Source organism: Bos taurus, chromosome 3 (assembly GCF_002263795.3).
Source record: "Bos taurus isolate L1 Dominette 01449 registration number 42190680 breed Hereford chromosome 3, ARS-UCD2.0, whole genome shotgun sequence".
Classification (NCBI taxonomy): Eukaryota; Metazoa; Chordata; class Mammalia; order Artiodactyla; family Bovidae; genus Bos; species Bos taurus.
The window spans coordinates 82,803,861-82,816,874 of NC_037330.1; the positions used below are offsets into that span (position 1 = coordinate 82,803,861).

Here is a 13,014-nt window from a genome sequence, read left to right on the forward strand (position 1 = left end):
ACCCACTCCAGTGTTCTTGCCTGGAGACTCCCAGGAACAGGGGTGCCGGGTGCGCTGCCGTCTATGTGGTCGCACAGAGTTGGACATGACTGAAGTGACTTAGCAGTAGCAGTAGCAGCCATATTTATAAAAATAAAAATAATATTAAAGCATTACTGATGATATGTAGAGTGAAAAATAAAGAAACCAATATAAAACTTCTTAAGATTTAAATAATATAAAAATATTTTAATGTAAAAATATTAACTGCACAATAATTATCTGCTCTGTCATTGCTGCCAGAATTTACAAACTGCAGATAATCCAGAGAGTCCAATTGAAAAGAACTAAATAATAACAAAAACAAAAAAATCCAAAGACTACTAAAACTTGAACTTAATTCATAGTGGTAGCCATGAATAATATTTACATTCAACCTGTATTTTGGAAAGGTGAATCATGAAAGTTAAAGTCATACTGGCCCAATTCAACAAAGATGTTATGTTACTTGCTAAATAAGTTACAACTTCAGAAGACATCAGAGAGTCAAGAAAGTTAACATCCGGGAATTTCATTCAGTTTGCTAGAATGAAATTTGAAGCTAGACTTCAAATTTAAACAACAGCAATAAAACCCCCAAAACCTAAAATCTGATTTACCTCTACCAAGAAAGTGAAGTATGAGTCCTTGAGCCAGTAGCATCTGGCCAGTTCTTAATGTACACCCCCAACCACAGTCTGTTGTCAAAGCTGAGCCTTCTATTTGAGGAAATTCTTCCCTGTAGGTAAGCCATATTCTTGAAATGAAATCTTTACGAAATTCTTCTACATTTCCTGCAATCACATGATCTTCTATTGTACACCCTGATCTTGCAGGTAAGAGTTCATTTTCATCTACAAAATAAAAATATAAAAAAATATATACAAAGTAATATATAAATATATACAAAAAATGTCAGTAATGGTAATATATTCCCATTACTGTTCATATGGAGTATGGCACAATCCAATTCTTTCTTCAGATTTAAATGAAGATAAATCTTACATTCTGTTCAGGCTGTTATGAAAATCAAATAAGAATGAATGCGGAAATGATTTGTACACTTTGGTACTAACTAATATAAGATATTATCAGTAATTCTGTTAACAATAACATTCTATATTCCAAATACAATCAACTCTAATGAGATAATATAAAAATATGTTTCCTTTTTGCCTCACTTGGCTCAATATACAGGTATTAGTACTCTCTAAAATGAGATTTACAAATAAAATATCATAATTTGCCAATATGTAAAAAATGTATATAATCATATGATAACTATATCATATTATAACTAGCTCAAATAAAATATAGATGTATTTATTGTTAGGAACATTTATACTCAAATTATAAAACCAAAACTAATAAGCTAATGGCATTATCAACTCAATGGATATGAGTCTGAGTAAACTCCAGGTGACAGTAAAGGATGGGAAAGCCTGGAGTGCTGCAGTCCATCATCAGGTAGCAAAGAGTCAGACATGACTGAGCAACTGAACAACAACAACAAATAAAATTATTAAGTATGTTATTACCCAATCATGTTAAAATATATTTTTTAATTCTTGCCACTCACATATGTAATTTTTAAAAGCCTTTACAAATTGATTCTCTCTACTGCAAGGAGATCCAACCAGTCCATTCTGAAGGAGGTCAGCCCTGAGATTTCTTTGGAAGGAATGATGCTAAAGCTGAAACTCCAGTACTTTGGCCACCTCATGCAAAGAGTTGACTCATTGGAAAGGACTCTGATGCTGGGAGGGATTGGGGGCAGGAGGAGAAGGGGACGACAGAGGATGAGATGGCTGGATGGCATCACTGACTCGATGGAACTGAGTGAACTCACTGACTGAGTGAACTCCAGGAGTTGGTGATGGACAGGGAGGCCTGGCGTGCTGGGATTCATGTGGTCACAAAGAGTCAGACACAACTGAGTGACTGAACTGAACTGAACTGAATACAATTTCTATGTGAAAACTAGGGTCACTATTTGCCCAATAATTTATAAAACACCAGTGCTCAGAATGAACTAACATTCCCTGATCTTTCCAGAGAGAAAGTCTTAGTCATCTTTTCAGCTTCTGCATGCATACAGTACCTAGCACAAACAGATCCTAATAAATGTTGGCTGGTTTGGGTGAATGGATGGATAGGTAAATAAATCTGCCTATAACTCTCAACTCCAAGGAGTTTAATTTTTAATGCCATTCTGCAAGATGTTAAAGCAGTTTTATCATGCTTTTATTCCTCATGTTTTCTGCATCTATCCCTCTTCAAGCTCATTCTGAAAAAATTACAATCACCCAAACTTCATAATATTCAGTTTAATGGAGCTAAATTGTAGTATATAGTTTTAATAATTAAAAGAATACATGCCAAGCCTCTTTTATCAATGAATTTCTCTTAATACTAAACCTTGAATCTAATTATAAATAAAAATTAAAATGCCTGGAAACTGAATATGGCACTATAAATATGTCAAAAGTTTCTACTTTAGGAGACATTTAAATTTGTTTTAAATTGAATACAATAACACATAACTATCACACCTTATCCTGTGGCTTGCCAAACACATAGTTCCTAATTTCCTACCTTGACAAAGTGACTAATTCCTTATCCTTTTAAGATCTAGTCTCCCTCTAATATTTACTCTAAATATTATTGGAAAACTCCTAGTACTAAATGAACTTTGTGGTCCTGTTCACTTTCTACTATAATACTGTTCCTTCTATTCCACTCTTTGACTGGCTTTCCTTTTTACAGTATTAATTATACCAAGAATATTTTTTTATTTACATCTGCTTTCCATCCAGATTTCAAGTATACCAGAGAGGAAGAAATGTGTTTATCTTCTGGACCTCTGAATGTTCAGTGCCTAACAGAGTTCAGTCCATAGAAGATGCACAATAAACATTTGTCAGGTGAATGTAAGATAAATGGAATCAAAGGAAGAGATGTTTTTTAAATTTTGTTTTGCTTTGCTTTTGTTTCCCATGATGGAACAGATTTCTGAGCAGAGGTTTATGAAGAATGAGAATGCCTAAAAGAACCACTAAAAGAGTGAGAAAGAAAGCTGATAAAGGAAAGAGAAGAGAATCGCTAGCAATATTGAGAGCTCAGTGAAAGTCTGCCTCTCACCAACAAAAAAAGTTGGACAAATAACATAAAATAGACTATTAAAATTGACCAGGCACATGTAAAAGAAAACCAAAAGGAACTACTAGAAATTAAATAATAATAATAATAACAGAAAATAGAAATTTGGTATAGATTAAATAGAAAACTACACATAGCTCAGAAGATAACCAAGGAACCAGAAAAACTAAAGAAATTACTTAGAACACAGCACAGAGAGGCAAAATAACTAATATCTAAAAACCAAAGAATTTAAGAGACATTAAAAAAAAACTAATAACAGAAAAGCTTGTCAAAGATGTACAGGAGAACAGGAAAAATGGAGAAAAACTATAATTAAAATTGACTGAAATTTTCTCAGATTTTAAGAAATATATGAATTCTGAGTAGAATAAAATGAAGCCCACACAAAAGACAAAGAGCTGATTTTAAAAACAACCAGAGAGAAAACATACACACACAAAATGACAGCTTTAAAACACTAGAGAGAGAAAATCATGTCCTAAAGTGAGCAAAAATTTATTAAACAGAATCCAAAAACTACTAACCATTTAAGAAAGTAAAAAAGTCAACCAGATTATATTAAAATTATGAACTCTTTAAAATTATGAGCTCTTCAAAAGATAAATGATGAAAAAGTAACTAAGGGAGTAGGAGACAACATTTCCTGTAGATATATTCAAAAATGGATTCATACCCAAAATATATGAAGACAATCTAGAGAGACAATTTAATAGAAGACATGTTTAAATGGAAAAATATCTATGAAAATATGCTCAGTTTCATCTGTTATCAAACAAATGCAAATTAAGATAAAATGTTTCTCTAATAAATATGAAAAATACCAAGTACTGGTGAGCTGAGAGCAAGCAGAATTCTCATACGCATCTAGCAGAAATATAAATTAGCACAACTGGTTTGTAAAATTATCTGGTAGTATATACTGAGACTGAACATATGAATACCCTGTGACTCAGCAATTACATCCCCAGGTATACACACTGTACAAAAATCCATATTCATGTTCATTAAAGCACATGTACAAAAATATTCACAGGAGGGCTCTTACTGATTGCCAAAAACTGAAAACTATCCAAATCTCCACCACAAGTAAAATGGATTAATAAAGTGGCATATTCATACAATGCAATACTCAGAATACAAAAATATCCAGCACCCAAAAAAGTAAATAATACAATGTCTGGCAATCAGTCGAGCATACAAATAGGCAGGAAAACACAAGCCAAAAAGAAAATACTCAGTCAATCAAAACTGAACCCAAACTTACAAAAGTGCTAGAATTAGCAAACAAGAACATTAAAAGAATTATTAATATTATAATATTGTGGTGTGCTGTGCTAGGTCATTTCCATCATGTCTAACTTTTTGCAGTCCTACAAACTATAGCCCTGCCATGCTGCTCTGTCCATGAGATTCACTATATACAGCCTGCCATGCTGCAAGAGTCTTGGAGTGCGTTGCCATGCCCCCCTCCAGGGGATCTTTCCAGGCAAGGATTGAACTCATGCCTCTTACATCTCCTGCACTGGCAGGCAGTTTCTTTACCACTAGCACCACCTGGAAAACCTCACAACAGTATTACATATGTTCAAAAAGATAAGTAGAAACAAGTCTTTTTACTGGAATTTTAGACATACAAACTACAATGTCCAACATAAAAGATATACTGACTTGGATTTATGACAGCTATTGCTGAGGAAAAGATCAAAAGACTGGTGAACTTGAGAACAAAGCAATAGGAACTATACAAATTAAAACACAGAGAAGAAAAAGAATTCTTTAAAAAAATAAAAGCATATCAGTGAGATGTGGCACAATTTCATTCGTGCTAATATATGTCCAACTGGAGATCCAGAAGGAGAGGGAACAGAGGGGAGGATAGAAAAAAATATCTGAAGACAAAATGGCTGAAAAAATTCAGAACTGGTGAAAGCTATGAGACAACAGTTTCAAGAAATTCACCAAAACCCAAGCAATCATGAAGAAAACAACACCACTTCAACACCATAGTCAAACTATTCCAAACTAGTGATAAAGAAAAAAATCTCAAAAGCAGTCAAGAGTAAAAAAGACATTATGTGCAAAGAAAGATAAGGATAACATCAGGTTTCTCACAGTAAACAAAACAAGTAAGAAGATAAATGAATCACAGCACGCCAGGCCTCCCTGTCCATCACCAATTCCCGGAGTCCACTCAGACTCATGTCCATTGAGTCGGTGATGCCATCCAGCCATCTCATCCTCTGTCGTCCCCTTCTCCTCCTGCCCCCAATCCCTCCCAGCATCAGAGTCTTTTCCAATGAGTCAACTCTTCATATGAGGTGGCCAAAGTATTGGAGTTTCAGCTTCAGCATCAGTCCTTCCAATGAACACCCAAGCCTGATCTCCTTTAGGATGGACTGGTTGGATCTCCTTGCAGTCCAAGGGACTCTCAAGAGTCTTCTCCAACACCACACTTCAAAAGCATCAATTCTTCGGTGCTCAGCCTTCTTCACAGTCCAACTTTCACATCTATACATGACCACTGGAAAAACCATAGCCTTGACTAGATGGACCTTTGTTGGCAAAGTAATGTCTCTGCTTTTCAATATACTATCTAGGTTGGTCATAACTTTCCTTCCAAGGAGTAAGTGTCTTTTAATTTCACGGCCGCAATCACCATCTGCAGTGATTTTGGAGCCCCAAAAAATAAAGTCTGACACTGTTTCCACTGGCATGCTGTGATTCACGGGGTCGCAAAGAGTTGGACACGACTGAGCGACTGAACAGAACTGAACTGAACTGAAGAAGATAAAAGGGCAATATCTTTTTTTTTATATATCATATAATTTATTTTTTTTATTTTTTTTTCTATTTTTTTTCTTCCCCCCCCCAACTGGCTTTTTTTTTTTTTTTTTTTTAATTTTATTTTTAAACTTTATATAATTGTATTAGTTTTGCCAAATATCAAAATGAATTCGCCACAGGTATACATGTGTTCCCCATCCTAGACCCTCCTCCCTCCTCCCTCCCCATACCATCCCTCTGGGTCAACCCAGTGCACTAGCCCCAAGCATCCAGTATCGTGCATCGAACCTGGACTGGCATCTCGTTTCTTACATGATACTTTACGTGTTTCAATGTCATTCTCCCAAATCTTCCCACCCTCTCCCTCTCCCACAGAGTGCATAAGACTGTTCTATACATCAGTGTCTCTTTTGCTGTCTCGTACACCGGGTTATTGTTACCATCTTTCTAAATTCCATATATATGCATTAGTATACTGTATTGATGTTTTTCCTTCTGGCTTACTTCACTCCGTATAATAGGCTCCAGTTTCATCCACCTCATTAGAACTGATTCAAATGTATTCTTTTTAATGGCTGAGTAATACTCCATTGTGTATATGTACCACAGCTTTCTTATCCATTCATCTGCTGATGGACATCTAGGTTGCTTCCATGTCCTGGCTATTATAAACAGTGCTGCGATGAACACTGGGGTACACGTGTCTCTTTCCCTTCTGGTTTCCTCAGTGTGTATGCCCAGCAGTGGGATTGCTGGATCATAAGGCAGTTCTATTTCCAGTTTTTTAAGGAATCTCCACACTGTTCTCCATAGTGGCTGTACTAGTTTGCATTCCCACCAACAGTGTAAGAGGGTTCCCTTTTCTCCACACCCTCTCCAGCATTTATTACTTGTAGACTTTTGGATCGCAGCCATTCTGACTGGTGTGAAATGGTACCTCATAGTGGTTTTGATTTGCATTTCTCTGATAATGAGTGATGTTGAGCATCTTTTCATGTGTTTGTTAGCCATCTGTATGTCTTCTTTGGAGAAATGTCTATTTAGTTCTTTGGCCCATTTTTTGATTAGGTCATTTATTTTTCTGGAATTGAGCTGTAGGAGTTGCTTGTATATTTTTGAGATTAGTTGTTTGTCAGTTGCTTCATTTGCTATTATTTTCTCCCATTCTGAAGGCTGTCTTTTCATCTTGCTAATAACTTTACAAATTGTATTAGTTTTGCCAAATATCAAAATGAATCCGCCACAGGTGTACATGTGTTCCCCATCCTGAACCCTCTTCCCTCCTCCCTCCCCATATCATCCCTCTGGGTCATCCCAGTGCACTAGCCCCAAGCATCCAGTATCGTGCATCGAACCTGGACTGGCAACTCGTTTCATACATGATATTACACATGTTTCAATGCCATTCTCCCAAATCTTCCCACCCTCTCCCTCTGCAACAGAGTCCGTAAGACTGTTCTATACATCAGTGTCTCTTTTGCTGTCTCATACACAGGGTTATTGTTAGCATCTTTCTAAATTCCATATATATGCGTTAATATACTGTATTGGTGTTTTTCTTTCTGGCTTACTTCACTCTGTATAATAGTCAATATCTTTAAAGCCACAGAAAGAAAAAAATCATTAACCCAAAATTCTATACCCAGCAAAAATACCTTTTGAAAATGAAAGCAAGACCCTTTCAGAGATACAAAAGCTGAAAGAATACATCACCAGCACCCCTGCATTGTAAGAAATGTTAAAATAAGTCCTTCAAGCAGAAAAAGAATGAAATTTAGCAGACAGAAATATGGATTCCTACAAAGGAATGAGAAATACCAGAAATAACTACATGAGCAAATATGTAAGTTTTCTTACCACTTAAATCTCTTGAAAGATATTGAATGTTGAAACAAAAACAATAACAATGTATTGTGGCATGTATGAGACACAAATAAATAAAATATATGACACTAATAGCATAATAAAGACCAGGAGGAGGGAAGTGCAATACACCACTCCAAGGTTCTTATGCTATATGTAAGTTGATATAATACCACTTGAAAGTAGACAGTCATAAGTTAAAGATGTATACCAAAACCTTAAAGTAACCAGCAAAATAACATAATAAAAAGTTATAGCTAATCAGCCAGCAAAGAGATAAAATAGAAACCAGAAATAGTCAAATATTCTGAAAGAAGGTAGAAAAGAGGAAAAGGGAACAAAGCAGATTTAACAAATAGAAAGTAAACAATGAGATGACAAACTTTACTTTATCAATAACCATATAAAAAGTGAACACAGGCATATCTTGTTTAACTATTCTTCACTTTATTGTGCTTTGCAAATAGTGAATTTTTTATACCTGAAGCTTGGTTGACATCCCTGCATTGTCAGATGATGATTAGCACCTTTTAACCATAAAGTAATCTTTAATTAAGGTATGTAGAAGCAACTGTTAGAACTGGACATGGAACAACGGACTGGTTCAAAATTGGGAAAGGAGCACATCAAGGCTGTATGCTGTCACTCTGCTTACTTAATTTATATGCAGAGTACATCATGCAAAATGCCAAGCTGGATGAAGCTCAAGCTGGAATCAAGATTCTCAGAAGAAATATCAATAATCTCAGATATGTAGATGACACCAAAGGTAGAAAGCAAAGAGGAACTAAAGAGCCTCTTGATGAAACTGAAAGAAGAGAGTGAAAAAGCTGGCTTAGCATTTAAACTCAGCATTTAAAAAAGCAAAGATCATAGTATCTGTTCCCATCACCTCATAGCAAATAGATGGGGGGAAAATGGAAACAGTGACAGATTCTATGTTGTTGGGCTCCAAAATCACTGCATTGGTGATTGCAGCCATGAAATTCAAAAGACACTTGCTCCTTAAGAAAAGCTATGACAAACCTAGACTGTATTAAAAGCAGACACATCACTTTGGCAACAAAGGTCTATATAGTTAAAGTTATGATTTTTCCAGTAGTTATGTACAGATGTGAGAGTTGGACCATAAAGAAGGCTCAGGGCTGATGAATTGATGCTTTCTAACTGTGATGTTGAAGAAGACTCTTGAGAGTCCCTTGGACTGTAAGCGGATCTAACCAGTCAGTTCTAAAGGAAATCAATCCTGAATATCCACTGAAAGGACTGATGCTGAAGCTGAAGTTCCAATACTTTGGCCACCTCATTAGAAAACACCCTGATGTTGGGAAAGATTGAGGGCAGGAGGACAGGGAGTGAAAGAGGATGAGATGGTTGGATGGCATCACCGACTCAATGGATATGAGTTTGAGCAAACTCTGGGAGATAGTAAAGGATAGGGAAGCCTGATGTGCTGCAGTCTTTGGAGGCACAAAGAGTTGGACATAACTGAGTAACTAAACAGCAATATTATTTTTTAGATATAATGCTACTGCATGCTTACTACACTATTATACTATGTAAATACAATCTTTATATGTACTGGGAAACCAAGAAATTTGTGCAACTTATTTTATGGCAATATTTGGTTTATTGCAATGGTCTGGAACAAAACCCACATTATCTCCAAAGTATGCCTATAGTCTAAACAACTTAATTAAAAGGTAGGGATTATCAGATTGGATAAAAAAGCAAGATTCAACTATTCACTTCCTACAGGAAACAAACTTTAAACATAAAGACAAATAGATTAAATGTTCTAGAATATTTAAAAAGATATACCATATAACCCTAAGCAAAAGAAAGCTTAATATAAGACAAGTATGCTGCTGCTGCTAGACAAGTATATTTCAGACCAAAAAATATCACCAGGGATAAAGAAGGGTTTTATAATTATAAAGGGGTCAATTCATTAACAGAACAAAACAATTCTAAATGTTTATGCATCCAATAACAGAGCTTCAAAATCAATGAAGCAAAAACTAATACAACTGCAAGGAGAAATAGACAAATCCACAATTACAGTCTGAGATTTCAGTATCCCTCTCAACAAGTAGGACAGTGCAAGAATAAAGATTTGAACTCAACCAACTTGACTTAACTGTCCTTTTAGAACATTTCAGTAATAGAATACACATTATTGTCAAGCACACAAAGAACATTTACCATATTTAGAACATTATACCATATTTAGACCATAAAGCAAATCTCAATAACTTTAAAGAGATTAGAATCATAAAAGGGTTTTCTTTGAACACAACGGAATTAAAAATCAATAACAGAACAAGATCTGGAAAATGTCCAAATTGAGCAATGTACTTCTAAATAATTAATTTCTTCCTACATACCCTTTCTTAGTAAATGGCAAAAAACCATGTTTCAAAAAATTCCACACTGTGCGATCTTATTTCCATAACATTTAGGCATAATCTTGGCAATATCTGGAATAAGAGAGATCCATGAAAATAGCAGAGATAGCACAAGAACCAAGACCATATCCAAGAAGACCCTTTGATATGTTAATTCCATGCCCTTTCTTCTGTTCTATAAAGAGATCCCTAGGCAAAGCTCCACCCTGGGCTGGCTTCAGCTCAGAAAAAAACTTTTATTATTTTCTAGCCTCTGTGCTACCCTCTCTACTTCTTAAAAACTTTTTTCCCCTTTTTTCCATGTACTTTTTTTTTTTGTCCATAGGTTAGAATGATTGTCTATAGGCGTTCCTCAGCCACAAAATTAGGAGGGAGAGAGCCTTATCTCCAGTTATTCTTGTTAAATCCTTTGGGTCCCTAAGAAAGAACTTGTATGCTAGAGATAACCACACATACATTTTTTCCTTAATGGTCTCTGGACCCATCGTGTCCTGAACCATCTAAGAGAAAATCTAAAAAAATCCTAGCCAGATTGGGGCATGGTATCTAAGGGGAAATGACGCTTTCTTAAAATAAGATAAAATCCTTAACTGCTTCTCTTAGAGATACCTTAATTTTTTATTAAATTTTGGTATTTGATCAAAATAATACCGATTGGAAGGACCACTTGGATTTACATACAATGAACATTGACTTAACAATGCACAGCATATCAAACTCTGGGAAAGAAAAATTGCATAATATAAGTTTGTAGTTCAAGAAAGGTAGCAAGATAAATTTAAACCTTGAAAAAGCAGGTCAGACTTTGCATAAAGTAATATAATCATATTAAGATTATAACCTTACAAGAATCTTATACTTATTTATCATCATAAATTAATTCATTGTAGATAACTCAGAGGGAGGCAAAATAAAACCATTGTGATTGGAAGACACCATTTTCTAAGCACTTAGATCTGTGAAACAGATTGCCAACACCTTCAAACTGAAAGGGAATCAAAACAACTGAACAAACTATCCACCAGATAAATGTCAATAAATAATGAGAGATGAGTGACTCTGGTTAAAGTAATTTGACTAAAACCCTTAGCAAAACGAAAAAACTATTAGAAAATATTTACATAATAAAAAAAGATAATTAAAAATCAAGAATTTAAGTGGGAATGTGATCTATCAGAACTAGATTGAAAACAACTATTATACACTGATGGCTCTATAAGAAAAAAAAGGAAAAAAATATTTATCTTCTCTGGCTCTGTCCACTCAAGTGGCCTGGGGAAATGTTATCTCCACAATGAAACCTTTTTCTACACGAGAAACCAGAGTTCATTGGGAATGGCTGATTTCATATCTGAGGCTGAAAAGTATAAAGTGGGCATGGCACACCTACTTATAGAAGAAAATAGGAAATTTCCAAAAATTACTTAGCATTTGTTGAAAGATAAGCCAATCTGAAAGAAGTTTCCACTGGCTAACTGTTTGAGTACCATAAGAAGATTACTGGTGGAGACTGACCAATGCACAGTATAGAACCTAAAAACCTATGAGTCCTTAATGACATACAAAGAAAGAAAAGATTAGCATTAAAATATTTCAAATGTGATAAACAGAATATTATATTACTATTAAGCCTACTTAAATATACCTTGTAGGCTTGTTGTGAGAATTAAAGACATTTCTCAAAGAGTTTAGCATGATGCTTGACACATAGCAGGCACTCAATAAAGGGTATAAATTATTAAAAGAAAATATACAATAATAACAGAAAGGATGAGTATATGTGAGACTTCAGAAACATCAAATACAGTAAACAATTTCAGAAATTGGAGCATCCTTACGAACTGGAAAACTTACCATTTTTAGGTTAACTAGAAGGTATACTTTTAATTATTATCATACACTTTAAAATTATCAGACAATTTGATAAAAAATATTAAGATATCAATTCAAATAATATTTATTTAACACTCATACTCTAAGTCCAAAACTATGAGGGAATATAATAAATGGAGTACAATGGTATGAACTCTAATGTCAAGGAATTTACAAGAAACTCAAACCACATGGCAGTATTTTATGTAACATATTTTATGTGTTAGGAATTAGCATAGTTAACCTTCTATCCATATTTTATGTGTTACATAAAATACAGGTTCTTAAAAGATACATGCCAAAACATATGCATACAAAGTAGAATGCAGATTGCCAGGGGCTGAAAGGAAGAGAGGAATGAGGAGTTACTGTTTAATGGGTACCGAATTCAGTGTTACAAGATGAAGAGTTCTATAGATGAATGGTAATGATAATAACACAACATTATGAATGTATTTAATACCACTGAACTGTACACTTAAAAATGGCGAAGATGGCAAACTTTGTGTTATGTGTATTTTACCACTTAAATACATAAAAATAACTGGAAGTGAAAAACAAAAGAAATATGTCAAATGTAGATTAATCTAGAAATAAAATAATGAAAACAAAACAGTGAGTTTCTACAAAGATTTTTAAATGGTTTACAAATTTAGCACTTACCTTCATATTTAAAATGGTAACACTTTCCAAGTAATAATACAGGAGAATTTCTACTAAAATATGTCTTCGTTTTCAACACCCAACCTAAATGAGACAAAGAGAAAGACAGTTTTGCAATTAAGGGATTTCAGACTAAAAGTTTAGCAGCATTTTCTTTTATTTCATTTCAAATCACTAATTCTCAATACAGATGTACATCTTTTATAAGTGGAGCAAAAATATGTTGACAATGAACTGAAAATAC

At 34.5% G+C, this 13,014-nt stretch overlaps 1 protein-coding gene across 4 annotated transcripts in view; it reads right to left on the minus strand.

The window, feature by feature from the left end:
- ATG4C (autophagy related 4C cysteine peptidase) overlaps window positions 1-13,014 on the minus strand; it is a 96,173-nt gene that overhangs the window by 47,724 nt on the left and 35,435 nt on the right. For 3 of the 4 annotated variants that reach the window (XM_005204512.5, XM_005204513.5, NM_001082442.1), the window contains 2 exon segments: window positions 12,771-12,854; window positions 639-872 (listed from right to left, as the gene is read on the minus strand). In XM_005204512.5, coding sequence (XP_005204569.2) covers window positions 639-872; window positions 12,771-12,854 — 318 coding nt within the window. 4 annotated transcript variants of the gene reach the window in all.